Source organism: Sesamum indicum, linkage group LG3 (assembly GCF_026168435.1).
Source record: "Sesamum indicum cultivar Baizhima isolate 11 linkage group LG3, ASM2616843v1, whole genome shotgun sequence".
Taxonomy (NCBI): domain Eukaryota; kingdom Viridiplantae; phylum Streptophyta; class Magnoliopsida; order Lamiales; family Pedaliaceae; genus Sesamum; species Sesamum indicum.
Window position 1 is genome coordinate 20,938,332 of NC_142659.1, and position 26,518 is coordinate 20,964,849.

General features: G+C 33.4%; 5 protein-coding genes and 1 non-coding gene across 13 annotated transcripts; 2 read left to right on the forward strand and 4 right to left on the reverse strand.

The window, feature by feature from the left end:
* Positions 1-4,417: 4,417 nt before the first annotated feature.
* On the reverse strand, positions 4,418-4,489 carry TRNAT-CGU (transfer RNA threonine (anticodon CGU)). Its single transcript has one exon. It is a non-coding gene; the product is annotated as a tRNA-Thr (tRNA).
* Positions 4,490-6,744: 2,255 nt separating this feature from the next.
* LOC105158274 (uncharacterized) lies at positions 6,745-8,073 on the reverse strand. Its single transcript, XM_011074973.3, has 3 exons — positions 7,911-8,073; positions 7,690-7,829; positions 6,745-7,402 (listed from the first exon to the last, which is right to left on the reverse strand). Exons 1-3 carry the CDS (start codon positions 7,926-7,928, stop codon positions 7,066-7,068), a joined length of 495 nt encoding a protein of 164 aa, XP_011073275.1. The 5' UTR covers positions 7,929-8,073; the 3' UTR covers positions 6,745-7,065.
* Positions 8,074-9,829: 1,756 nt separating this feature from the next.
* LOC105158275 (ATP synthase small subunit 6, mitochondrial-like) lies at positions 9,830-12,858 on the forward strand. Of its 2 annotated transcripts, none has more exons than XR_847515.2 (3): positions 9,830-10,041; positions 10,123-10,227; positions 12,502-12,858. XR_847515.2 is itself a non-coding variant. In XM_011074974.3 (3 exons), exons 1-3 carry the CDS (start codon positions 9,921-9,923, stop codon positions 12,503-12,505), a joined length of 171 nt encoding a protein of 56 aa, XP_011073276.1. In that variant the 5' UTR covers positions 9,831-9,920; the 3' UTR covers positions 12,506-12,858. The 2 variants fall into 2 exon arrangements, 1 of the variants encoding a protein (XP_011073276.1); XM_011074974.3 differs by having other exon boundaries at positions 9,831-10,041; positions 10,123-10,168.
* A 434-nt stretch (positions 12,859-13,292) lies between these two features.
* On the reverse strand, positions 13,293-14,683 carry LOC105158276 (uncharacterized). Its single transcript, XM_011074975.3, has 4 exons — positions 14,525-14,683; positions 14,329-14,447; positions 13,904-14,188; positions 13,293-13,492 (listed from the first exon to the last, which is right to left on the reverse strand). Exons 1-4 carry the CDS (start codon positions 14,540-14,542, stop codon positions 13,441-13,443), a joined length of 474 nt encoding a protein of 157 aa, XP_011073277.1. The 5' UTR covers positions 14,543-14,683; the 3' UTR covers positions 13,293-13,440.
* Positions 14,684-19,600: 4,917 nt separating this feature from the next.
* On the forward strand, positions 19,601-24,558 carry LOC105158278 (sucrose nonfermenting 4-like protein). 7 transcript variants are annotated; one of them, XM_011074977.3, is made up of 15 exons: positions 19,601-19,678; positions 19,866-19,965; positions 20,264-20,351; positions 20,976-21,131; positions 21,240-21,374; positions 21,523-21,582; positions 21,817-21,906; positions 22,192-22,329; positions 22,558-22,696; positions 22,792-22,965; positions 23,639-23,702; positions 23,809-23,878; positions 23,962-24,058; positions 24,139-24,226; positions 24,385-24,558. In XM_011074977.3, the coding sequence occupies exons 2-15, from the start codon at positions 19,898-19,900 to the stop codon at positions 24,428-24,430; spliced, it is 1,413 nt and encodes a 470-aa protein (XP_011073279.1). In that variant the 5' UTR covers positions 19,601-19,678; positions 19,866-19,897; the 3' UTR covers positions 24,431-24,558. The 7 variants fall into 7 exon arrangements, 6 of the variants coding, with proteins under 6 accessions (XP_011073279.1, XP_020548701.1, XP_020548700.1 ...); XM_020693042.2 differs by having other exon boundaries at positions 19,628-19,721; XM_020693041.2 differs by having other exon boundaries at positions 19,639-19,792.
* LOC105158277 (Pentatricopeptide repeat (PPR) superfamily protein) lies at positions 24,490-26,466 on the reverse strand. The gene has a single exon (XM_011074976.3). It carries the CDS (start codon positions 26,416-26,418, stop codon positions 24,709-24,711), a length of 1,710 nt encoding a protein of 569 aa, XP_011073278.1. The 5' UTR covers positions 26,419-26,466; the 3' UTR covers positions 24,490-24,708.
* Between the last annotated feature and the right edge of the window lie 52 nt (positions 26,467-26,518).

The following is a 26,518-nucleotide window of genomic DNA, read 5'->3' on the forward strand; positions in this document are numbered from 1 at the left end:
CTCAAAAACATTACGTCTCATAATATCAATAAATAATGGGATCATACACTAAACATGATTTATTTTAACAAAAAGTTAAAAAGAAGAGAAGAAATATATCATCGAGGATATAAATAATTAAAAGAAAGGTTGGGAATTTGAATTTTTATTTTTAGATTTTGATGTTTAACCCTAAAATTCTTGCAAATTATAAAAAAAAAAAAAAATTCGATTATACTCAATATGTAGTTGATGTTCGTCCTAATTTTGATCTGAACATTATATCTTCTTTTTTTTAAAAAAAAAATTTATTCTTGAAAAAACATATATTTTCACGAATCAAATCTTTCATTTGATCTATATTTGTACGGTACAAAAGAAATATATATATATATATATATATGAAAGTATTCGTATACTATAAATTTCGATACATAATTAATGTGCCGTGTATTTAATTAATTAAAAGAATAATCTTAAAAAATATATATATATAATTTGTACTCAGACTACACTTGTGTATATACAACTTTTGATGCAACACCATGAACCACACAAATCCCTAATCCATTACCTGATACACGCCAACCAGAAATTCAAATTATCTGATTGTTCCTTCAGCTGTACATGTTGTACTTTCTGGGCTGATGCTCAACTTTGCCAAGCCCTTAAATTTAAAATTGAAATTGAAATTATACTTTATGTAGGCAAGCGTTCCATATTAATTGCAGATGAGAAGCTTGAGTCGCTTATAAACTCAAGGCGTTTCTTTCTAATAAGGTGTCTTTTCAAGACAAACTTGTGAGGCTTGCACGAAGTCAGAACGGACAATACTTTGTACAAGAGAGCACCCATCAAATTACAAATCGCTTCAATGCTATAAAAATATTATAATTCAAATCTCGATCATAAATGAGCCAATAGTTACCTGTGCATGGAAGAGCTGCTGAGTCGCAAGAATTGTGATTTTGGTGCCTATTCATCATTGAGAGAATATTTTTCTCGAGCAAGCATAATTACATTAGAATCGTGGATGATTTCAAATAAATACATAAACCGAAATTTAAAATAAAATTAAAGTAAACAAAAACATGTAAAAGGTTAAGAATATTACAACTGTAAGGCTCAAAAGTTGTAATAACTTGAGCATGCCTTCAACTGTCCTCAAGTCTTCCAATACTCCATCACTAAACAATAAGGGAGCAATACATACATATATATATATATGTAGAGTATAGTGCAAGTGGTGGAATATTGGAAGCCCTTGAGGGCAGTTGGAAACCTCACTATGATCACTCACCAAATCTTCTCACTGCTTTGCAATTGGACAATCCCCATTTTCCAACTTTATATACTTGTGTCTGATTATTGGCCTGTGCTCATGATTTTGGACACTTTAATTTCAACTAATCTTTCCAATATTTTAATATTATATTAAATATCTGTAAGGATCTATACTGGCATCCGTCTTATTAATAAAAAATTTAGACTATTTCTAAATCTAAAGCCTAATTTCTTAATTGGATGATTTTTCAAAATATAATTGTGAGCCTTATAAAGATAGCGTAGACAATATTATCCACTGCGAAGCACAAATACACATTATACCCCGTGCCACCAAAAGTCTAATACAAAGTATCCTGTAATTTTGGCACTTTGGCTCTTTTATCATTTTTTTTTCTCTAGGATTGTAAAAGAATTCTGTAACTTTTTGACATTTCGTAATTTTGGTTCTTTCGATGTCGGATTTTGTAAAAGTCGCCGAAACAAATTATGTACGCCTCAAGTGGTTCATTTAAATAAATTGTGACTTCTGTTCTGATTGGTTCTCTTTTGTCAACATGGATGAAAAAATTTATAAAGAAAAAATAACGTGGTACATGATTTATTCCGGCGACTTTTGTAAAATCTGGTATTGAAAAGACCAAAATTGCAAATTGTCAAAAGGTTGCATGATTCTTTTGCAACCCCAGAAAGATAAATGATAAAAATGCCAAAATTGCGAGGAGCACGTGTTTTATTCCGGCAACTTTTACAAAATTCAGTATTGAAAGGACCAAAATCGTAAAATGTCAAAAAATTTCAAGATTATTTTGCAATCCTAGATAGATAAAAGGATAAAATTACCAAAGTATCAAAATTATTGAATCAAAAATATATTTAAACTTTCTATTAACTATTGTTTCGTTTTCAATTTAAATTGAGTGATAAAATTAATTAAATGTATTAGGGTAAACTATATCTAACACTCCATGAGGTTTTTATGTCTAACTACGCAAATATTTCATATTTTTTCAAAAGTACAAGTGAACACTGTAAAGAGGTGTCAGTTCATGTAATTTATTTAAAAGGTGTATTTACAATTTTATAAACGATAAAAAATATTTATATATAATTATATCTAATTTCAGTAATTATCGATGTAATTAATCTAATTATATTATTAAAGATTTCATGACGTTGAATTTCAACAAACAAATAAATAAATAAATAATGTGGGAATATCATCATCAAGTGACTAGAAGACAAGTCCATAAACTTTAGCTTTTATATGTGGGAATTAAAAGGTGGCGTTGATTAATATTCCAAAAGGACTCATCCCTTAAACCAAAGGTCAAGAGACGTGCTGTTTTCGTTTTTTAACTTTTTCAGTTCGTATTTTAATTTTATATTTTTTAATTTTTACGATTTCAGTAAAAATATTTTGTATTGAAGTTCATCTTTTCGTTTAAAAAATGTATGTGCATATCACGTGACTTTTTAAAATTAAAGTTACTGTTTTTGTTGGCTTATTTTTTGTAGCATTTTTGTCGTTTAACTTTTTAGAGTAGTATGTTGGTCCTATATTTTTTTAATTTTTGCGATTTTAATCTTTTTCTCTATTGGAGTTCATCCTTCTCGTACTTGGAAGTGAATTAAGTAAAAAAAATAAAATAAGATTGTGAAAATTAAAAAAAATAAAACTAAATAATATTTTAGAACGTTAAAAACTGAAAATGCCAAATAACTCAAATTACAAAATAAAAATGAAATTAAGAGAGAGTTTTATACTCATCTTTTTAGGGCTTACCAAATCCTCATGTCACATAAATCTTGGGAAAGGACACAAACGTTCTCTTCAATTATGAGTAGATTGTCATGTAAGAAGAAAGGGGGGAGGGGGGGCAGTAGGATGTATATATTATTGAAATATGGCTCTGGAATCCACTATTAATTTACACTACTTGTACTATGTATATGTGTATGTGTTAGGACAGCACATTTCATTCCTAGACTTCGGACCACACCATTCTTGATCAGAACTTTGCTCTTAAGCAAAGTATCATATCATATATAGGGCTCTCTTTTGACAAAGGAGGATTGTTTTCTTCCTCCTCTTATTATTATTATATGATTGAGGAGCTAGTGTCATTTAATGTTTTTAATTTGTTAGGTATATTCCCACGATTCTTATTGTAATTGGTGAAATTGAGACCTCATGGTCAAGATTGGTAATGGGTATAAGTTCCACCAATATGTTGGTATTGATCTACTATAATAATAGTTGTTGGTTAGTTATACATATTTTATATTAATGATTGACGTATGTCATTGATTTTTGGTATTGAAATTTATGACATAATAGTAGTTATTGGTTAGTTAGATACGTATTCGATTTTCTTCTTCTTTTTTTTTTCCCTAGAACTGATCTATGTATCTTTGGATTTTTTATTAATTTATTTCGTTCTATAAGTTTTAGGTTTTATCATTATATTTTGTATAAAAAATATCATATCTGCAAAACATGGTAAGAATTCATTGTTATGGCTGCCATTTCATAAGCAAAATTTTTAGGGATAGTACACTCTCATCCCCTGAGGTTTGGTGAAATTACATATAAATCCTCTGTGGTTTGGGAAATTATATTTAACATTCTGAGATTTGCTTCTGTCTAACAAATAAATCTTTTTTCGTTAGCCAATATTTATCGAATTTGCTGTTATTAACAAAAGAATTAGAAAAGAATCTATATTGACCTCCCGATTCACTTATTACAGACTTACTGTAGGTTAAATAAATCTTTTTATAATAAATTACCTTTATAAAGGTAGTTTAGTTCGAAAAAAATTGTTTGACCTACAATAAGTTTATAATCAGTCAATCGACGGTAAATAACAATTTTTATTATATTTTGTTCTTAATATCAGCAAATTTAGTAATTTTTAATAAAGAAGGGATTTATTTGTTAGATATAATTTCTCAAATAACAAAAAATTTATGTATAATTATACTATATTTCAAAGGGGAGAGTGTAATTATTCCAAAATTTTAAGAAACTCTGTTATTCAGAATGGTAAGTGAAGAGAGATAAACCCACAATAAAATTAAACAACTAAATAGATGGTTTTTTACCCAAAAAAAAACTAAATAGAGGGTTTAAAATTACTTCACAATCTAGAGCCCCCGGCGAGGATCGAACTCGCGACCTTTTGCTTACGAAGCGAACGCACTACCACTATGCTACGGAGGCCATTTGGCCAAGAAGCCAAAAGTTAGATATATTTGTCCATGTAAATTCTTCTAATACTTTTCAATTTTTTTACCTTTTATTTCAATTAAATATTTTTTAAATACATTTTTGAAACAATTCCATTTTATAATTGGTACCCCTGAAAAACAAAAGTCCGAGCAGCCTAACGAGTTATGCCCACTAGCCTGCCACGAGCTTGAGGATCTTGACCTGATAGAAGGCCCCCTCCAAGGAAAATCGGCCAGGTCAGAGGCCTATGGCTTGTCCTTGTGGGCCTCGGCGGCCAAGCCATTTCAGAGAAGCCAGCCAGCCACCATTCGTCGGGTAACAAAGATTAATTAAGCTAATAAATTATAATTAAAACTTAGGTCGCCTCCTTTTAAAATTTAAATAATCAAATTACAATCGCACTTCATTTTTATTATAGTAGGTTTTATTTAATTACAGTAAATTAATTAAAACTCTGCTTTCACAAACATCTTTTGTTACGTGAAAAAGCAGAAAAAATAGGCTTTCGACATTCACACTTCATTTCATTGTGCCATTCACATGTTTCAATGCCGATCTTTAGGCCATGTCTGATTTCATTTTAAATTTTCAGGGAGGACGATGTGGTTTCATTTCTATATAATTTTCCTATATATTAGAATGTCGTTTGGATTAGTTGATGGTATTTTTTATATAGCTAGAAAAAAATTATTTGATTAATTATAAATTAATAGTAAAATAAATGAATCAATTTATTAGACGAAATAAAAAAAATTAAAAGTACAAAATGAAAAATTACGATAAAAAGCAATTTTGGTCTACTAACATCGATGTTGAGAATAGTATTTTAAGAAATTTTATAAAGTAATAATTTAGTCAAAGTTGCAGAGTCGAGCTCGACTCGAGTTCGACTCGTTGCCAGGCCTACCCATGCATTGCCCTTGGCCGCTTACCCCCCTCTCCACCCACACTAGACCTTGGCTCGCCGTTGCCTACCCCCCACCCTGCCATCACCCCTTCTATTGGAACCGACGCCGACAGCGCAAAGTTAAGAAAAATAATTTGATTTTTTAAATTTTAAAAATAATTACAAGTATTAATTTTTTGTTTTAAATACAAATAATGGTACTCCATCTTAAATATTTTTTTTTACAGTAAATAGCACAATTTATTAACATATGCTCAAACTAACTTATAATTGAAACAATAAAATATAGTCGTTATAATTGATTAGCATTTATGTTGATACAGATATTTAAATTGGAAGAATAAACTTTAGCATATATATTAGGGGAAATTACGGTTATTTTCTTTGATGTTGGACATAATTATAAATATTTTATTATTATTTAAAAATAATAAATACTATTATTGATGTTTGATAAAATTATATAATTTTGAATGCAGAATTAACAAATGCCATCCTGATGTATCATAAAATTATGTAATTTTCGAATAAAAGTATGAAATTATCAACTTTATCCTTATTATATTTTTTAATTAAAAATTTATAATAAAAAAAATCAACTTAATTAATAAAATAATCAAAAAAATTTATAAATAAAAATAATTATAATTCTTAATCCATAATAGTATTTTGATAAGCTTAATAGAAAATAAATGAAAACATAATTAATTGAGCTAAATAAAAAATATGTTAATTATTATCTAAACAACAAGGGGATTATGCCAAACCTTGGAGAATATTTACCCTGTATATCAAACCCTTGTATTGTGATATTAATTTAATTTATCATTTAAATATAAAATTTTACATACTTTTTTTTATATTTAAAAAAATTATTTATTCATTTTAGCAAGTATAAAAATGAGAAAAGAAAAATCTATTTTTCTCTTATAAAAACCTATCTTTTATTTAATTTATAAAATGAAATACATGAAAAGGAATACATAACAAAAGAAACAATATGAGACGAAAATGATGGTAAAATGAGAAGTATAGAAACCATCGCTATGTTTGGAATAATGTTTTGAATATTTTTGTTTTGATGTTTTGGAGATAGCGAGAGAAAAATAGAGATAAATAAATATATGTTTTGAGATAGATGGTATATTTAAATTTATATTTTGATATAATATAAAATAAGTGATATATGTTTAATATTGAAATTTTGGAGATAAAAATTACTGTTCATTGTCAAATCATGTCTTTTAATATATATATTTAATAATATATATGTATATATATAATATTTTATTTGTTAGTGAAATATAATATATATTTATGTTAGGAGAAGAATAAAAAATAATAAAAAAATTAAATTACGATTACACACCTAATGAAAGTGTACAAAACACAAAAACAATCTTATGTTTTGACCCATCTCTGAAGTGGGCCGAAACACAAAACCAAACACTGTGCATGTTTCCATCTTTGTCCCAGTTTCACAAACAAAAACTGAAGATAAAAATGAATCTGACAAGACAATAATGTTTTCCAGCTCGTCAAAATATGAGCTTTCTTGTGATGATTTCTCCTACAAACTTCCAACTTCATAGAAAACAAACATACCAAAAACTACGTTGTTTCTAAGTAAATACAAAACACTTTCAACTCCCAATCCCACTCAAGCCTTAGGATCGACTCCAATGTCTTTCAACGAGTCGTAGCGTAGAGGCCTGGTGAAAGCATCGCCACGAATGGGATCCGACATCACTTCTTGCCGATCGTAGTCCTGTATGTGCGCAACCTTCCTGAAAAACGATTGCTTCACGTACTCCTCCGCCTCCTCCGCCACCTGCTCCGGCTCCACCACCTCCGGGACCGTCTCCCTTCTTGATTTCTTCAGGTACACCTGCGGGTTACGACGCAGCTGATGGTAGATGGTGTATGCGCCGAAACTCACCTGCAGGGCTATCATCCCCACCGCAACAAACACAGGAACGAAGTCGCCTTTTGGTAGCCTGTGTCATACACGCCATGGTCATAAATTAACCTCCTTTTCCCAATGCTTATTGATTCTTGTCGCCACAAACCATCCAAATCAAACGTGACTCAGTCGCACGATAACTATAATTATACTTATTAATTCGATAATCCGATCAAACCCAATTTGAATAACATATTATTTGGTAGTAGATTAATTAGCAAAAATTAAGGTACGTGAAATTGGAGAACATATATACTGGAATCTGAATTTATTTAATCTAACAAGAAAATTAAATGATCATTTACAAAAATAAAATGGTACTTGGACTTAATTCCTGGGGCCGAGCTGGGAGAGGGGAGGTAATGGTGAGCAGTGGGGGCGTAAGCTTTTAGCTTGGGGGAAGTTGATGTGGTGAAACTCCAACTTCCTTGCAGTCGATTCACCATCGATTTCCAGTAACCCTACAATATCAATTAATTATATATTCATAAATATATACTTGAAGAAAATCGGAAAGCTAGAAGCTAGAAACAGTTACGTACCGCGTTCCTGAAAGCCATTTTTGGTTTGGAAGTAATAATTAGAAAGCTGAGTAGAGATGAATTAAAGAGTTGAAGGGTTGATGGATGAAGTTGCAGGCAGTGAGTGTTGAGCTGCTTGTTGCTTCTGCTTCTGCTTAAAATAAGTCGGTGTTGGGAGAGTGTTGCTATGCTGTATCTATTTATAGAGGTGAAGAGACAGAGAGAGAGGAGGAGTGGGTTATGGGATAGGATAGGGTGGCCATGCAGGGAGGAGTACTTGTCGCAAAGCTAAAGGTACAGCGTCGCCATGCACACTCCTTCAAGCGACACGTGCTTCTGTCCTACTTTGTAGTAAATACAAGGCCTAGGTTGAGAAAACTTGGGCTTGAAGAGCCCATCTGGACGAACTTGCCTGGAAGCCCACAAAGCAGTTCAACCACAGCCCATCAACTAGATTAATTTAACTCAAAATTAAAGAAATCCCTACCAATTTCTATAATGTATATTAAATTATTTTTCAAATGATTTAATTTTAATCTTGTTAACTTTTTGTTTTTATTTTCACATACTCTCAATTTTTATTATTGCTTGTCTTAATTTTTTTCACAACAAAAGTAGAAATTATGGTAAACAACCCTTAATCTTTAGTCCAAAGTAAAATCGAATTTATTTATAAAATAGTCAAAACAACTAAAAATACCTTCCAAATATTTTTAGCTTTTAATTTAAAAATACTCTTTAATAATTTTTTATGCGTGTGATTTTATCATGGATCCAAACGTCTTCGATCTTGATGTTAGATTTGAGCTAATTGAGTGAAAGCTCTTGAGAAAGAGGACCTGCCAAATAAAAAGTTAACACTTTGGTGCTTAAGTTAGTTCTAGATTATGATAAAAGTGAGAATTTCGTATGTAAGAGCACGAAATTAGAGTAGCAGAGTATCAGCAAGGGAAGTTCTCAAGTGTGGGAAGGGAGTCGTCTATTGAGGGGTATCCCCTATTTTTAGAAGGGAAATCCCTTTATACCAGGAGTTTCGGTGATAGTGATCCGCATGCCCAATGAGGAATACGGGATTCAAGAGGGGATAAGGTTCCACCTTATTCGTTCCTTAAGCAGTAACTCTTTGGATGAAGGGGGACTCTTTCTTCGTGCAGGCTCCTACCTGGTGGGGAGTTCTCTTAGGCTGAAGAGTCCCATCCCTTGAGGGCACCTTCATCCCTTCAGACTAGTCTTGGAAAGATGCAACAGGCGTACTGGGCCTCCTTCTTATGGCAAGCTTGCAGGCTTCATCTTTGGACTGATTCTGGGGTGGGGGCTCTCCATGGGCCTAGCCTAGTAATTTCAGTGTACGTCCTCATCATGGATTGGTGGGCCTGGCTTGGACTTTAGATCTTTTCATGGGCCAAATGAGAGTGGAACCTCCCTCATTTGAGAATTTATTTTTTGGGGAGCACCCGCCAAGACTACCAGCCTGTCTCCTTTCTAGGGAGCATCCGCTAAGACCGCCCGCTTGTATCTTTTCTAGGGAGCACCTGCCAAAATCGCATCTCAAGTGTTTTTGGGGCTCTCACGACTTGGGCATCCAAGAATGTTACGGGCATATCGTTTTTTTTTTTTTTTTTGTATCATTAGGGCCTTTTTGGACCAACCTATTTTTATGCATATTAATTTTATTAAAAAATATTAATATTTAACTACCTTAAAAATATTTTTTTAAAATTAAAAATAAAAAGTACTCTTTAAAAACTCTAGCAAACACTGCCTGACTCTTATTGTCCAGCACAATTATTGAACAATTGTACGCATTACAACAAGAATAAATCGGTGATGGATTGGGCTTTATATTTATGGGAAGTGGGAAGTGTATGAAAGCCTAATTCAGCGTCCGGCCCGCCCAAGATGACCTCAATCCGTTGTGTATACATTACCCCGACAACACTTTGATTTTGCCATTTCTACTTTGTATGCTCACTGAGAATTTGAGAGAGAAACAGGAAAGAGAGAGAGGTGCTGCAACCAGACGACGGTGAAATGAGGAAATTCGATCCATGGCCTGTGTTCTTCAGGAGAGAGTGGAACCGTAATTGGCCTTTTCTTGTCGGATTTGCCATTACTGGAACCATTATCACCAAGTTCTCCCTTGGTCTCACGGGTATGTGTCTTTTCCCCCACGATATTCTTAATTTTTGTGCGTAAATTTACGTTGTTCCCTGATGATTTTGTCTTTTCTCAGAGGAGGACGCGAAGAACTCTCCCTTTGTGCAGAGGCACCACCGGAAGTAACTTTTCTTTCTCCTTTTGACTTTGCTCACAAACCCTAGAAGAAATTTAGTAAAATGTAGGTCTACCTTTTTGTTCCTCGTGTTTCAAGATTTGAATTGTGCTTATTTTGGTCTGTGGTAAAGACCGATTGATACATGTTGTATTTGGGGCATCCAGCTTTTAGATCTGCTCGCGTGCTTGTTTATCTATTGTTGGTTGTTCACTGATGTGAGATGCTTGGTGGGGTGCGATTTTCTGGACGACAAATGGTCGCTTATTCTCATTTTCTTGATTTCAGAATAAAGGGATAAATAATTACAGTTACTTCCCCTGAGTGTAAATATAGATTTTTTCGATTTTTTTTCGTTAATATAAGCACACTCGGTGAATTTTGACTAACCGAAGGATTTATTTGTTAGATGACCATGGGGTCTACGTGTAATTACACCAAATCTTAGGAGGGGGAGTGCAATTATCCCTAGAATAACTTGGTCTTATGTCACATGGTTTGTCATAAAACTGTCATGCATTGCTGAAATTTTGGTTTAGCTGGGAAAAAGAGCAACATGGTCCCAGACTCATTTACTGTTTATTCAGCTATAGCTTAGACCTTTTTCACATAAGGTAATCCCGTTGAAACCTGTATTTGATGTGTCTTATGGATGCCAATCACCAGAAAAAGTTCAAGTATGGTCAAGTGGGGTTTGGATTAAGTTTTGTGATTCATATGGTATATATGATTAATTGTGTGGTAATTGTAAAATGGTGTATAGATCCATGAACTCTGTTGTTTGAGGATTTAGATGAGTGAAGTTCTCTGTAGATTATGCTTTAAGAGGACTTATCATTACCACAGGAACGGGTGGGTAATGTCGCTTGAGTTCCTTTTCTTTAAAGCAGAAATGCGGAGTTGTCTATCTGCTCCCTTCTACATAAAGAAGGTTAAAAAATACATTAAACAGCAAAGCCGGGGATCAAAATGATTACAATGCATCAGAACTTAATGTTCCCCTAGGGGCTTAATTATTTTATTATTATAAAAATATAAATAAATTATATAAATATAATTTATATATAATATATAATAACAATATGTCGAGTCGTGGATGTACATTAAAAATATTTTTTTTAAAGAAAGAGTGTGCATGTCGTGGATCCCATCCACGACATGGATTCAATTGAATACTTGCTTGACGTGAAATATTCTCTGTTGTTGCTGCATATTAAGTTGCTATGTCCCAAAAATTCTGTAACTCTTTACTAGAGGTTGATCCAACCTTGATCTGAGCCGATAAATGCACCATGTGTTAACATGTATTGTTTATAATTCAGAGTGGAATTTTTCATGTGATTAAATTATATCCTTATATACGACGGTTTAGCCCAAAGAGCACAAATTGTTTTTTTGTATGATTTCTGTTTTATACATCCTCACCTGCTGATAAGGAAATTTCCATGGATAAGAATTCAAGATGAATTTGTGTATTTTACAGCTTTATCCTGGTTAAAAAGAACATCACGTCTTGTGCCTTGAGAACTTTACTAATTTAATTACTATCTTAAAGGATTAAAAGGGTTTTGTAGGCATTCCCAGAAACGAAATGATGTGTTGTTTTAGGCAGATTAGGTCCACTATAGATTAGAATCTAAATGCTAGACCTGCATAGCATGGTTGAGACTGGTCGTTAAAGAACATGCTTTCATTTATTTGGAGAAAATGTTACTTGCAAAGTATATAGTATTAAGGACCTACTGCATATAAAGCTCTACTGCAATTCAGGATATGACTTTACACCTGTTTTTGTGGTACAAAAATGTGGTGGTCAATGAGGTTGACATAAGTGCAGAAAACCAACACTTTCGGCACCAAAACATAAATTTAGGTTGATTTGGTGATGAGTTTCTTCTCCCCCTCCTAAAAATGTGAAGGAGTAATGGTTCCATGTGAATAATAATGCAAAGTGTAAGGAGTTAGACAACATCGGCAAGGACTTTGTTGGGCAAGTAAAAGGTACCTTTCAACCATAAATGCGATTAGCATCCATTAGAGCACAACTGTATCATAGACCACTTCATGGAAGAAGTAAAGATACGCCTTTAGATTGCAACCTAAGCTACATTTGCCAACAATTGCATATCTTAGTGTCTAGTTTTTGTACGTTGTATATTTCTGTTTATGTGCGTCACTTTATTGATTTTTTCCTTCTGTAGAGGAAGTGAAAACCAATATGTCTACTTACTGTGAAATCTTTGCTGGAATGTTGTTCTCCCCACCCCTACTTGGATGGCTTTGTGTTAATTAGAGTTGTATTTAACCCGGCTCGGTTCTTAAACTCATTTTGCCTTGCAGATGAAAATATGAGGACCTGCTGTCTGGTCAACTAAGAAGGCCTGCATCATGGAGATAGATCTTTGATTTTTCGCTTCCAATTGCTTTAATATCAGTTATCACTCGGATGATTGTGTTGATTACATAAATATTTTAAACTTCGTATGTGGAATCTAAAGTTTGTGTATGCTGTTCTCGGAGGATGGCACTTGAAAAGAAATAATGAGATCATGTGATGAATTCACAGCCTTTTTTCTGGCTTTCATCCTGCTTTGCGCAAGTTGATGGTGCTCTTTTGGTTCCTACATTGCATTGAGTTGGGATGTAATAATTCAAGAGAATTTTAGGATTATTTGATGGAGATTTCTTCTTTCGTTATGTTGCTTTGAGTTGCATTATTATATGCTGGAATTCAAAAGTAGTTTATTTTTTCGCTCACAAACTGCGATTGCCTTGGATAAGCCACCCTAATCCTGATTCTGATTTGCATAAATAATTTTTAGAGATAAGTACAGCTCCACCCCTTGATTTAAGATTTATTTACATAAATCACTATTATCTTTTGAAAAATTATACATATTAATTAAAAACCTCCGTATATTATCTGTGTTTGTTGAAAAATTATATATACACCTCTAGAAAAGTTAACATACTTGTATAAATTATTTTTTATATCTGGCTGTTATGACAGATTTTATAACTATGCAAAAACTAGAAATGATTAATGTAAATAGATCATATATTATAGTGAGTGAATATAGTCATCCCTAATTTTTAATCACCCAAAAAATTAAAAGAAAAAGAAAAACAACTACGAAAAGAAATAGCTCTTGAATTATATTTAATGCAGATATATTTGGTGGGTACACTATATACAAGATTTGTGGCCAACTAATACTTCTCCACACTTGTCATCTTTGATGGCTCATAAACTCCAATCTCAAACAATCAACCCAGAAATTACAGCTTAGGATCCACTCCAATGTCCTTCAATGTCTCAACCTTCATTGCCCTGCAACCAAACATAAACACTCATCGCAACCAATCCCCTCTAAATATACTAATAGACCAAAATATCCTATTGAAAAAAAACAAAAATACAACTACCTGACATCCGAGACAAGGAATTTTTCTTTAAAAAAAAAAATAGGCATTTTGTTGCCATTTTATTTGATTTTCAAAAAAGATTTTGCGTTTTATATGGGGAAAAATGCGATTCTGCGAATTATCAAGACCGCTCCTTCGTAACGTTCTATTTTGATTTTGCAAAATTTAAATTAAGAGTGAGGGAGTTAGAATAACTATACTTAATTTTTTATTTTATTTTTCTTTCCTTTTCTATAATTAAAACAAACATAATAAAAATTTAAATTATACACACAAGATGGAGTGTGCGTTTATAACTAAGTCCAAGATAAAGTACCTGCTATAGATGTCGCCACGAATGGGGTTAGGCAAGACCTGGGTACGATCAGGGTCTTGGACGTGAGCCACCTTCCGGAAAAATGACTTTTTGACGAACGCCTCGGCTTGCTCCGCCACGTGCTCCGGCTCCACCACCTCCGGGATCGTCTCCCTCCGAGATTTCTTCACGTACACATTAGGGGCCCGACCCAATTGATGCAACATCGTGTACAACCCGAAACTCGTCGACAGGGCTATCATCCCCGTCGCAACACAAACCGGCACTATATCCCCCTTGGGTAACCTGTTGCACCAAAAAACAACTTTTAACTTTTCTATAAATTTGCACTCAAATTTATCTACCTTTATAATAATTTCTATTTATTAAAATGTGAAAATGAATGAACATTAATATGTAATCAGCATCATGTTTAGTGAACGTACTTGGATTTAAGGGCTCCCGGAGATGGAAGAATATGGTGTGGCGTTGGGGCGTAAGCATTTAGCTTCGGCGCCGTTGATGTGCTAAAGCTCCGCCCATTCGCCATCGATTTCCAGTATGCCTGAAATTAGAACAAGTTGGTGAGAAATCAGGAAAGCTGGAAGCTAATTGAAAGCTAGGAATTGCAGATGAACGTACCGCTGCCCTGAAAGCCATTTGGATTTTGAAGTGATTAGAGAGGTGGGAAGAGAATAGTTTTAAGTTTGATGCAGAAAAGTGATTATGAGATTTCTGCTTCTGCTTATGGTTGGATGATGAAATGAGCTTTTATAGGAGAGGTTGGAGAGGGGGGGAATGGATGCTTCTAGGAGTGAGTGGAAAAAAGGAGTACTTGTCCTAAAGCTTGTGGTACAACATCACCATGGAAACATCTTGAAGCAACATCTCCATTCTAGCATCCTATGTATTTAATGCTTGTTTTAAGTTGTTTTATGAGATTTTGCATAATTATGTGTATTTTTATTTAAAAAAATTATTAATTTGTATGATATTCGATGAAATTATGTAATTTTTGAGTGAATGTTCGTAATTGTCAACTTTGGTTTTATTATTTTTTTTAAAAGAATAAAAAAAAATGTAAAGAGTTGGACAAGTTGGATGAAAATTTTTGAATGATTGTAAAAGAATTATCCACTTTGTCCATAATTTTTATGAATAAATTCATAAAAATAAGGGTAAATTACAACTGCCTCCCATGAGGTTTGACATAATTAGATATATGTTCTTTTTGTTTAAAAAATTATAAATTCACCTTCAAGTGAAAAATAATTATGTAGCTCCTAAACGGTGAAGTGGACATTACTATTTTACCCTTCTTTAATTTTTTAAAATAAATAAGTATTTGAAAAAATATAAAATAAATTTTAGAATGGGTAAAATAAATAATCTAGAGGGAATATTAGTTCATAATATATAAAATAATAATTTATAATTCAAAAGGGTATTTTGGTCAGTTCATCACAAAAATGGGATGAAAATTTAATGGAATTGGCTCGTTGGTAGGCGGACGTTAAAATCATGAGAATATTTGTTATTTTTCAAAACAACAAGAAGGTATTTGTAATTATGTCAAACCTCTGGAGGGGTGGTTGTAATTTACCCTAAAAATAAATAGAATTACAATTTGAAGTGTACAAGGCATTTTGATTAGCTCATTACGAAAAAATGAATAAAAATCTAACGGATACTAACGGATTGGGTTAAAAATTGGACAGTCGTCAACATAAGGGTGGTATTGATAATTTCTCAAACAATAAAGAATATTTATAATAATGTTAAATTTCGAGAAGCTCATCATAATTTATCCTTTTAATTAAGATCAAAATAGAACTCTGCCTAGCGATGTTATCCATATGAAGTTTGTAATGTGTGAATTATATCAGTTGTTAAATTATATATGATGGTGTGTTGGTTCAATAACTCGTAACTCATGTAAGTGGAATTCTGTATGAATAATATTAACCTTTCAACTAAAGATATCTTAGTCCAGTGGCTAAGGTTGAGATCCCATAAATATATTTGAGATTATATATTCAAATTTTATTGGATGTATAAATATTTATCTCACTCTATATAAGTGTTTGTTTCATTACTAAAAAAAAATTATAGATTTTTTATTCGTAAAAACAAAATTCTTTAAACTTGTTTGGCCTATTTTAAATCATTTTATTTTAATTTTGAATTATATATTTTAAATATTAATAAATTTCAAATTCTAGTGGACTTGAAGTAGACAGTAACCATTAAGGGCCAACCTTAATACTTAGTGGGAATTGGAAAATAAAATTTTCATTTGGGCGACCTATAAGAATTTGGGGTTTCTTGGTTAAGCAAAACCTAATACCCTTTTTATTCCAATTCTTGATTATAAAATTACACCTTCAATACGTGTACTTGAATTTTTGAAAAATAAAATTTCTAATTTCATTATTTTGTTTTATGTAAAATTATGATTCTCTTTAACTACTTCATTATAAATGCTTTTATTCAAATTAAAATTTAGACTAATAATAAAAAATATTATTATAATTAAAAGAAATAAGAAATGTAAATAAGGGAGAGAGAGTGTGTGAGAGAGAAGCTTTAAATAAATTTGATTTTTCATATTTTCAAGATAATAAATTTGTAAGCTTAGAAACTGGGTCTTATCTATTTTTATAGGTCTATTAAAAATAAATATAATTTTTTTTTATATATATTTTCAATTGATTAAATTGGACAAAATATATTTTCGAATATGATCCGATAAGAGATTAATTTATATTAAAGCCCACGGTATTTTAACCCAATAAAACGAATTCCAAACTATCTAAGCCATGAAAAACGAGCCTTTACCACACAACTCATTACACATAATACAAGACAAGAAATCACAACACATAGCAAACCCAAGGACTCAAGTCCAAAGCATGTCTTTCTGCCATGCCCAAGTACTAAATCGCCAAGGTTCCATTTCTTTGGCATCAAATCTTTAAGCTGTAATACTGTATTTTAAGGTAACACGTAGTTTGTTCACAAAGCTGGAGGGAATTACGCATCCACATCCAATAATACGCTTCAAGACTTTGTATCAAAATTTGGAGTGAAGAATCGGGAAATAATTTTCATTTCAGAGATTGTAACTATTTTTTTAAAAAAAATTATAATTTTATTTTATCCGTATTTTCAATTCTAGTCTTGTAATTTTTTTTTGCAAACTCAAAGTCTTGTGTGAACAAAAAGATCTTCTATTTTACCCGCTAATATATATAAAAAATTCTTATCCAAAGCAAGTTATAATTCGAATTGAACCAATCATGCTGTAAATATAATACATTTACCATATCACTTTCTATAACTGTGTACCGATTATATGATAAATATATTACATTTATTATGTATTTGATTCAAATTTGGCCAAAATCCAATTTGAAATAAAATTCCAAATACACATTCACAAATAGTGGTCGGAACAAGGAGATAATTCCATTTCTCTCTCCATATAACAAATCATTCTCCTTTTTTCATATTATAATCGTATTTTTTTCTAACGAAAATCTTCTATCACACTCTAATATTACATATTGATGTTATGCTAATATGTAATTGACTCGTATATTTTCTATAAATTAAAAAATATAATTAAGATTAAACTAAGTAAAACATATATAATACAAATATTAGTATAATACCATTATATAATATTGAAGTGGAATAAAAAATCACTCACCTTTTGTACGTAAATATATACAGTATATATAAAAGTCACATTTCATCTGCAAAAGATTTGAAGTGGAATTGACTCAGACAACATTGTACATAATTGTTGCCGGGTGTCGATGATTGTTTGTTTATTTCGTTTAAATAAATAATTTTTATTGGATTAAAGGAACAAGGTGGGCGTAGGCTAGAGACCATTCAGTAATTGCCAAGAAGTCGCTATTTTAAGAGCGCGATCTGTGTATTATACATCGTGATTAGATCATCATGATGCACAATTGATAAAAAAATGGGTTTAATTATACGTCTTTTATTTTCTTTTAATGGTTATTAATATTGGTCAACGCCATTATCACATGATCCCATTTGAGTAAAGAATTTGAAAAAAAAAAAAAGAATTGATTTCTTATTTTTAAAAAAAAGTTGAAATTTCATAGGTATGTTAATAAATATAGTTGAATATTGGAATTGGAATACTAGACATTCCTAAAATTTAAGATTATTCAAATAAATCCAAAAAAAAATTATTAGACATTTGAAATCCATTAATTTAAATGCAATCTCATAATTTTATTTTTTTAAATTTTTTCCCAGTAATTGTAACAAGGACTAATTTAGGGTAAATTAAAATTACTTTTATGAGGTTTTGGTATAATTACGAATATTTTTTTATTATTTAAAAAATTATAAATGCCTTCTCAAATAAAAATAATAATGCTGTCTCTAGATGGTAAAGTAAAAGTTACTACTTTATCTTATTGATATTTTTTTTTAAAAATAAATATTTGAAAAAATATGTGAAAAAAATTAGGGTGCCATAGAGGATATTAGTCCGAAAAAATATTTTAAAAAATTAAAAATATATAAAAAATTTAATTCATAATCCAGGAAGGTATTTGATCAATTTAATAAAAAATTGAATGGGTATTTGTAATTTGAGTAAATTACATTTTGCCATCGAAATTATGACCGTGTTTATACTTTAGCATCTATTTTTTTTTTGTCAACTTACCATCTCAATTTTGCAAAAATTTTACTTTACCATATATGATTATTTTTTTACTGATTTTTTTTTTTGTGCAAAAAATATCACATGTTGTGCGTATATGAAAAATATTACATTACATAACCTTTAAATATCACATGTGTACTGCACGTGATGTTTTTTTGACAAAAAATTTGGTTAAAAAATAGTTTTAAACGGCAAAGTATAAAATTTTATAAAGTTGAGATGATAAGTTGGCATAAAAAAAAAGTTTAGATGCCAAAGTGTAAAAATGATTATAGTTCGGATGAAAAGATATAATTAGTCCTTGTAACTTTCGAAATAATGAGAAGATATTTATAATTATGCCAAAATTTAGTGAAGGTGTTGTAATTTATCCCATATATCTATATTAATATAAAAAAAAGTATACGATTTATTAACAAACAGTGATTTTTGACACTATTGCAGTGATTTTTTTATTGTGTCGATAATACCTTAAGTTGATTTTAATTTTTTCTTTCTTTTTTGATTGTTGGTTTATATATTTTATTTTTATTTAAAATATTTTAAATGTAAAAATTATTTTGTTATATACATGCACGAATCACATGCCACGACGAAGGGTAATTTATACTAATATAAAAAAAATTTCCTTCACACACATAAAGGACTCCCAATGGCACCGCCGCTATCAATTTTTTGTGAAGTCAAAAATATTTTTCAACTAAAAAGATTACTAAATTATTCAACTTTCTAAAATTTTTATTTATTAGATAAATTAGTTTTTCTCATCATTTCTTCCTTTTTTTTGTAATATAATATATCGATTTATTTATTTATTTATATTTAAAATATAAAAAATATCTATTATATACAGAAAATAAACGTAACACGACTAATGTATATAAATAATGAAAAACCCACAAAAATGATACAGATACAAGAAATAGAGTAACCGTTAACGTACCATCATACAGTAGTATAATATATGGTAAGATAGTTACGTGGAGTTCCACTTTTCTTCACTGAAGCAGACATCTAATCTTAAATATTCCGTTTCTTTTTCCGTTCTCTCTCGGAAAATCCAACCAAAGTCGTCTTCTTTGGTACTATTTTGTATTAATTCGCTTCTGTTTTTTTGCTTCGGAGGTGGGGTTTCTATGGCGGATTTCACATAGAATTTGTCTGCTTCTCGGACTACAGCTAGCCTTTCCATAGCTGTAATAAATCGTAATACTACATCTTCATCACCTCAAATGTGCATGTATATAAACTCGTGTTTTGTTTGGTTAGGCGGAGGAGCAGATTCATGCAACACAATCATCATGGTGCAGACTCCGTTCACATGGCGCTACGGCGGTCATCAAGTCTTTCTCTCTGGCTCTTTCAACGGGCACGTTACATATAGTGCTGATGTGTTCTGGGCTTTGTTCACTGTCTGTTCTGTGTGTGTTTGTGTTTGTTTCTTGAATGGGTGGTTCTTGAAATCATTGACCTGATTTCTGGCTATGATTCGACATGTATATATATGGGGTTCTAGTGTGTGTACCGTGTGTGGTGGTTCTTGAATGGGTGCTGCTGTTCATTTACTTGCTTTCTTGATATGATGTGTGTGGGGAGTTGACTGTGTGTGTGTGTGTGTGAGAGAGAGAGAGAGATAAATGATAATGATGCTATTTTTGTGCCTGCAGGTGGAGTGAGAGGATGCCGATGTTTTTGGTGGAAGGTTCTGAAAATATTTTTCAGAGAATCATAGATCTTCCGCCTGGTTGTTATCAGGTGAACTAACATTAGCAAACAATAACTTCACATAGTGAAAATTTCGATTTTTGTTATGTTTGGATTGCTGGATTAGAGCTTACGATTTCGATTGTATTATATTGATCGGAGAATTTTCAGTAAAAATTGATTCTTTGAGTTCTTTAGTTGCAGCTTTAAGCTATATATTTTCGATTATTGCCGTGGATATTGAAAAAATCCACTTAAAATTTGGAATCCTTAGTTCATAGTTCTTCAACCGAAATGCAAGAAAATGGAGGTTAAATCAACCATCTTATATGATGTTGTGCTTAGATTGATGTATTTGGAGTTGGGGATTTAAAGTTCATAACAATAAATGCATCCTATTTATTTGGAAAATTCCAATTACAAATATTTCGAATCCTTCAATTTTAAATTTGTGTTATACATAGCAACATTGCAATGATTAAGTCATTTGAAAACCATTTTCCAAATCTTTTTATCAAATCGAAATTCATCCATCCAAATAGAACTCGAGCTAGTTTGCATCATGTGCAGAGTCTTGCCTTACTATCCTATATCAACCACCCCCCACCCCCCATTTTTTTTTTTTGATTTTATTAGTTAATGGGTATTTTTCCATTGCTAAATGTTTTGGTTCAGTACAAATTCTTGGTTGACGGCACATGGCGTGCTGATCAGCAGCAAATCTGCGATTTGGATGAGTACGGAACTATGAACAACATAGTTCTAGTGAGGGGAACTGAGTTGACTTCTCCAGACCTTAATGCTGAAGCGTTTCGGCCTTGTACCAGCAGGGTAAATGTTAAAGAGTCTTGTTGTTTGCTCTCTGTCTCTAAATGATATGTTTCTTGTTCTAACATATTGCATCTAACATCTTTGATTATACTGCGGTTGGAATACTAGGATTCATCTTCAGCTGGTCCCCTCAACGAACCAGTTCTGCAACTGTCGGATGGCGAGATGGATGTTTTTCGTCAAGTTCTATCCATGCATTTGTTGTCATCCTCGACATATGAGCTGATCCCGAATTCAGGCAAGGTTTGGCAGCCATTTGCTTTATTTAGTATCATCTTTTTTTTTGAAAAAGAAGAAAAATTTCGTCTCTTAATATCATTTAGCATCCCCTACAGATCAGGCTGTATTACAAATAACGATTTTTAATTTCATGATATTTCATCAATGTTAGGTTCTTGCATTGGACATTGAGGTCGACGTGGAACAAGCCTTCCACGTTATGTATGATTCGGTACAAGTCCTTCAAACTTTTATTTCTTAATATAGGCATCGCAAGACAAGATATCACAAGAATCCAGACGTTTCTTCGGCAAATACTCGCTAAAACGGAATTTTTATGTCTTTCCGTCGTTCTCTCATTGTGTCCTACTTGAATGTTGTTGTCTAGTAAAGATTTGCAATTCGGCTTCTGTCCTGTCATTTACAGATGATTAGTTTGCTTCAGTATCATTTTATTGTTTGGCAGGGTCTCGCGGTTATGCCTCTGTGGGACGAAAACAGAGGACAGATGGTGGGGATGTTAACTGCTTCAGATTTTATTTTGATTTTACTTCAGGTAATGTATGTTTTAGCTGCTTTTGGGAAATGAATAGCTCTTAAACTTTATACTTGAAACTCCACGAAAGAATAGTAAAATGAGTAAAGGAATAGTGTTTGTAAAAATTGAATAGCATTTGTCGTGTAACCGCGTTGAATATACTTAGTCGTTTCTAACGACCCAATCGCATAAATCACTCTCGTTTCTCCTGTACTCCTTAGTTCTTTTCTCCCATTTTGCCTGTGGAGTTTGAACTACTATACATTTCTATCTGAAAGACGATATGTTCCTCGCCTCTTGCAGCTTCACAGAAATCATGCAATGTTTGGCAATGCAGAACTTGAAGTCCGGACAATTGCTACCTGGAAAGACTGGAAACTTCAACATCACAGAGATATAATTCGGGCTATGGTTCCAATTCAGAGAAGGCCTTTAATCCATGTAAACGCTCTTACCATTGTAGATTCTTTGAGCTTATCAGTAGCCAAATCAGGTTTGTAGCATAAATCAGGTTGGTAGCATAAACAACGTCCCAATCTGCAGACAGCCCCCCATCCCCATCACAAAAAATGAGGAAAATACGAGCGTTAAGAAGTTGTCTGATGTTTCTCTGTGCCTATGTTGTGCATGTTTGACAACTTATTCCCATCTTATTATCGTAATCTGCAGGCAGGTCCGGATGATGCCTTGGCAGACGTGGCTTCAAGGATTCTGCAAAATAACATTTCTGCTGTTCCCATTATACATTCAGTAGATGGATCTGCTCCTAGTTTGTTACATATTGCGTCCCTTGCTGGAATATTGAAAGGTATGTCTGTGAGCTTCTCGAAGATCTAATTTGTGAGAGAGCTCTCCTATAGTTGCTTATGTTTTTCTTTTTCTTTGCTTATCTTGAAATTTCAGATGTGTGCAGGAATTTTAAGAACCATCTTGGATATCTGACTCTTTTACAGCAACCAGTAGGATACCTTCCGCTAGGCACTTGGTCCATAGAAGTTAGACGAGCGCTTGGTCGTCCATTGTTGACATTACATCCCAACGATCCCCTTAGTTCTGCTCTTACTTTATTACTTGAAGGTAGACTTCCTTTATCTTTTTAGCAATTACTATGTGTATGAAATTAAATGCATCCAGGGAAGCATGCTTAAACTGCTGTCCAACTTTTCTTTTAATCAATGACAAAGTCAGCGAACCCTGCTGTTAATCACCTATATGCTATATGTGCTTAAGTTTCTGATTCAATTTTCTGGCAACATTAATTCTTCGGTGGACCATGCTTCAAGAACAGTGTGGTTCTTGAAATTATTGCAAGTTTGAAGATCAAATCTTGGCCTTAGTCATTCAATGTTGATATCGGAATCATAGTAAAAAGAACTGTTCTAACTTCAAATTGCACCATTATCCATTTATAAAAACAAGTTTTGCATGCAGATATGGTCATTCAAATGCACTGAACAACCTATACTCTGTAATTATGCTATGTGCCACATTCTCTAACATCTCTGACATGCCGTCATTTTTCCAACACTGACTTTCAATACTCAAAGGTAGTAATGAGGGCAACTCTTCTGTTTGCTTTCTCCTCACAGTCACATGTCAATCCAAAAAATTTTGATTTCTTCACTTAATCTGATCTGTATAGGATACTTGACACTTTCTTTCTCTCGCTCCAGTGGTAAGTGATGTAGTGAAATCTCATGGCTTCCTAACTTGGTCGAATAATTTTCCTTGTTTCTTTGCTTCACTACAGCTCAAATAAGTTCAATACCCATAGTCGACCACAGTGGTAACTTCATCAATATATACTCTAGAAGGTAATCAGTTTCTCAGGACCGGCTCTTCGGACATTCCATCAACAATATGTTATTGGTTATTTATTACTGTTGTTTCAGTTTCATGTCAGCAACCATGTTTATGCAGTGATATTACCTCATTGGCAAAGGACAACATATATACTCGCATTCAACTTAATCAGATGACAGTATCTCAAGTAATTCCAGTGGAAACTGTCTCAGCTTCATCATAGTGTATCCTATGTGTTGTAGATATCCCATAATGATCAATCATCTGCAGGCACTGGAACTCACTGCTGAAAGAGGCCGAAGCCGATACAAGACATGCACCAGGTTTGATTCGTTGTATCGGGTGATGGAACTTCTCTCTGAACCAGGTTAGTATATTTGAGTTTCGGTTGCTTGTACATTTCAAATGTGAAACATATTTGACTCCACGGTTTTTTTGCCTCATCAGACATGCGCCGTGTAATTGTTGTTGAGGCCTCTAGCCGGCATGTTGAAGGCATAATCACTTTGAGGGATGTGTTTGATTTCTTTTCTAGGTAAAACTGCGTTTCAGTTTATCATGAAAATTCGAACTTAATTGAATACGTCCAGAGCAGGTCCATTACCTGTAAGCAGTAGAAAAACACTGGAAAAACCCATCTTCTTACTTTTAATGAAGATTCTCAGTGATCTCGTTTGATGTTGTCTCCATCAGGACACTGATCACAAAGAACAAGGGTAAAGGAGTGATGTACTTGTAATCTTTGCTTTAATTGACTTAGGACGTATCGACTTGCGATCTCTATTGGTTGGATCCATGTGGAGTTAAGCACTGTGATTGTACTGCACTTGATAATGATTAATCAAGCAATTTGTCAATTTTGCCTCATTACACTTGAGCTTCTTTCCTTCCAAATACAATATGGTAATGTCAATCTCGGAGCTCGGATTGCAGTATTGAACAAAAACTAAGTCCGAGACCATCTGCTCCACCGGTAATTCATGTAACATAATTGAACAATACCCAAAGACTGTATGTCTAGAGCACTTCATATTGGTGTAGCTCCAACCCATTCAAAACAAAGTATATATCTTCAGTGTGCGGATGCAGGCAATCTCCTGAAACAAACTCATGTGTGATCCCATCCAATTCGATCAAACTACAGCCAGCAATCTTCTTAATCCCGCATCTGGAATCTCTCAATCTCCTCATTTTCACCAGATCCTCCCACCGCTGTGAATTCGCATACATATGGGCTAAAAGTGAGTACACCCCACCATCTTCGGGTTTCACCTCCATCACTTGCTTAGCTGCCTCCTCTGCAACCTTAAGATTTCCATGTATTTTACACCCTCCGAGCAATCCTCCCCACACAAACACATCCCCTCCCATTGGCATTTCTTCTATCATCTCCATTGCTTCCTTTATCAACCCTGCACGTCCAAGCAGATCGGCCATGCATCCGTAATGCTTTAGCTCCCGTGGAACACCATAAACGCTCTCCATATCAGCAAAAATCCTCCTAGCCTCATCAATAAGCCCTGAGTGGCTACAGCCCACAAGAACAGCTAAAATTGTGACCCCATCAGGCTGGACACCATCTTCCACCATTCTTGAAAAGTATTGAAGCAACAACATACCATGACCATGCATGGCCAGTCCCATAAGCATCGCATTCCATAAAGACACGTTCTTTTCGAGACACAACTTAAAAACCTCCATAGCCATTTCAATGCACCCACCTTTTGCATACAAGTCAACCAATGCAGTGCCTAAATATGAGTCTAATTTGATCCCATTTCTTTCAATGAGATCATGTATTCTTTTACCTTGTGCTAGCTCCCCAAGCTGCGCACAAGCCGAGAGCACTGAAACCAGAGCAACATTGTCAAACTTCACCATCAAATCTACCATACAATCAAACAACTCAATGGCCTCAAAACACCGACTCGATTTTGCGTACCCCGCCAAAAGGGTACCCCACGAAACCGCATCTCTTTCAGGCATTTCATCAAACAAATCCCTAGCTTTATCAATCTCGCCAGCCTTAACAAACCCATCGATCATAACATTATAACTCACCACATCTCTGAACAAACTTCGTTCAAATACCTTTTTCGCGCCATCAACATCACCAGCCCTACAGTACGCACAAGCAAGTGCGTTACACACAAAAACATCAGCCAGAAACCCAAACTTGAGCAATTCCGAATGCAGGGTCTTGGCAAGTGAAACCGAGTCCTGCAGCAGCCCACAAGCTTTAAGAACAAAAGGGAACGTGTGAAAATCAGGCGAGACCGATTTTCGACGCATTTCGGTAAAGAAAATCAAGGAACTCCTAGGGGAACACAGGAGCACATGTGCCCGGATAACGGCATTGTAGTTGAAAGTCGAAGGGTTTGGAATGAGACTGAAAATCTTGGTGGGGTAGTTAACAGCATAGTTGGAGGGAAAATCTGTAGGGTGGGAGGGTGAGAAAGCCAAGAAACGAAGGATTTGAGTGAGAAGGAGAGCGGGGTGAAGTGAAAAGAGGCCTCTTGTGATGGCTTGAGCATGGACTTGGTGGATTTGAGCAGTGGTTTTACAGCTTTTCTTGATGATGGTTATGAGATGGGATGTTTGCATGCACCTTACTTGCATTTGCTGCTTTGGTATTTCTTGAAGCGTTTCGATTGGGGTCTCATCTCTCGTGCTCAAGTTTTTATCAAAAAGATTTGAACTTTCGGGAGAATTGAGATGCATCAGCATCCTCTCCTCCTCTTCGTAATATGAACGTGTAATACATATGATCCTTTCAAAATCATATCAGTCAATCAGAGAAGAGCAGCCGCTTTATGAATGCAAAAGC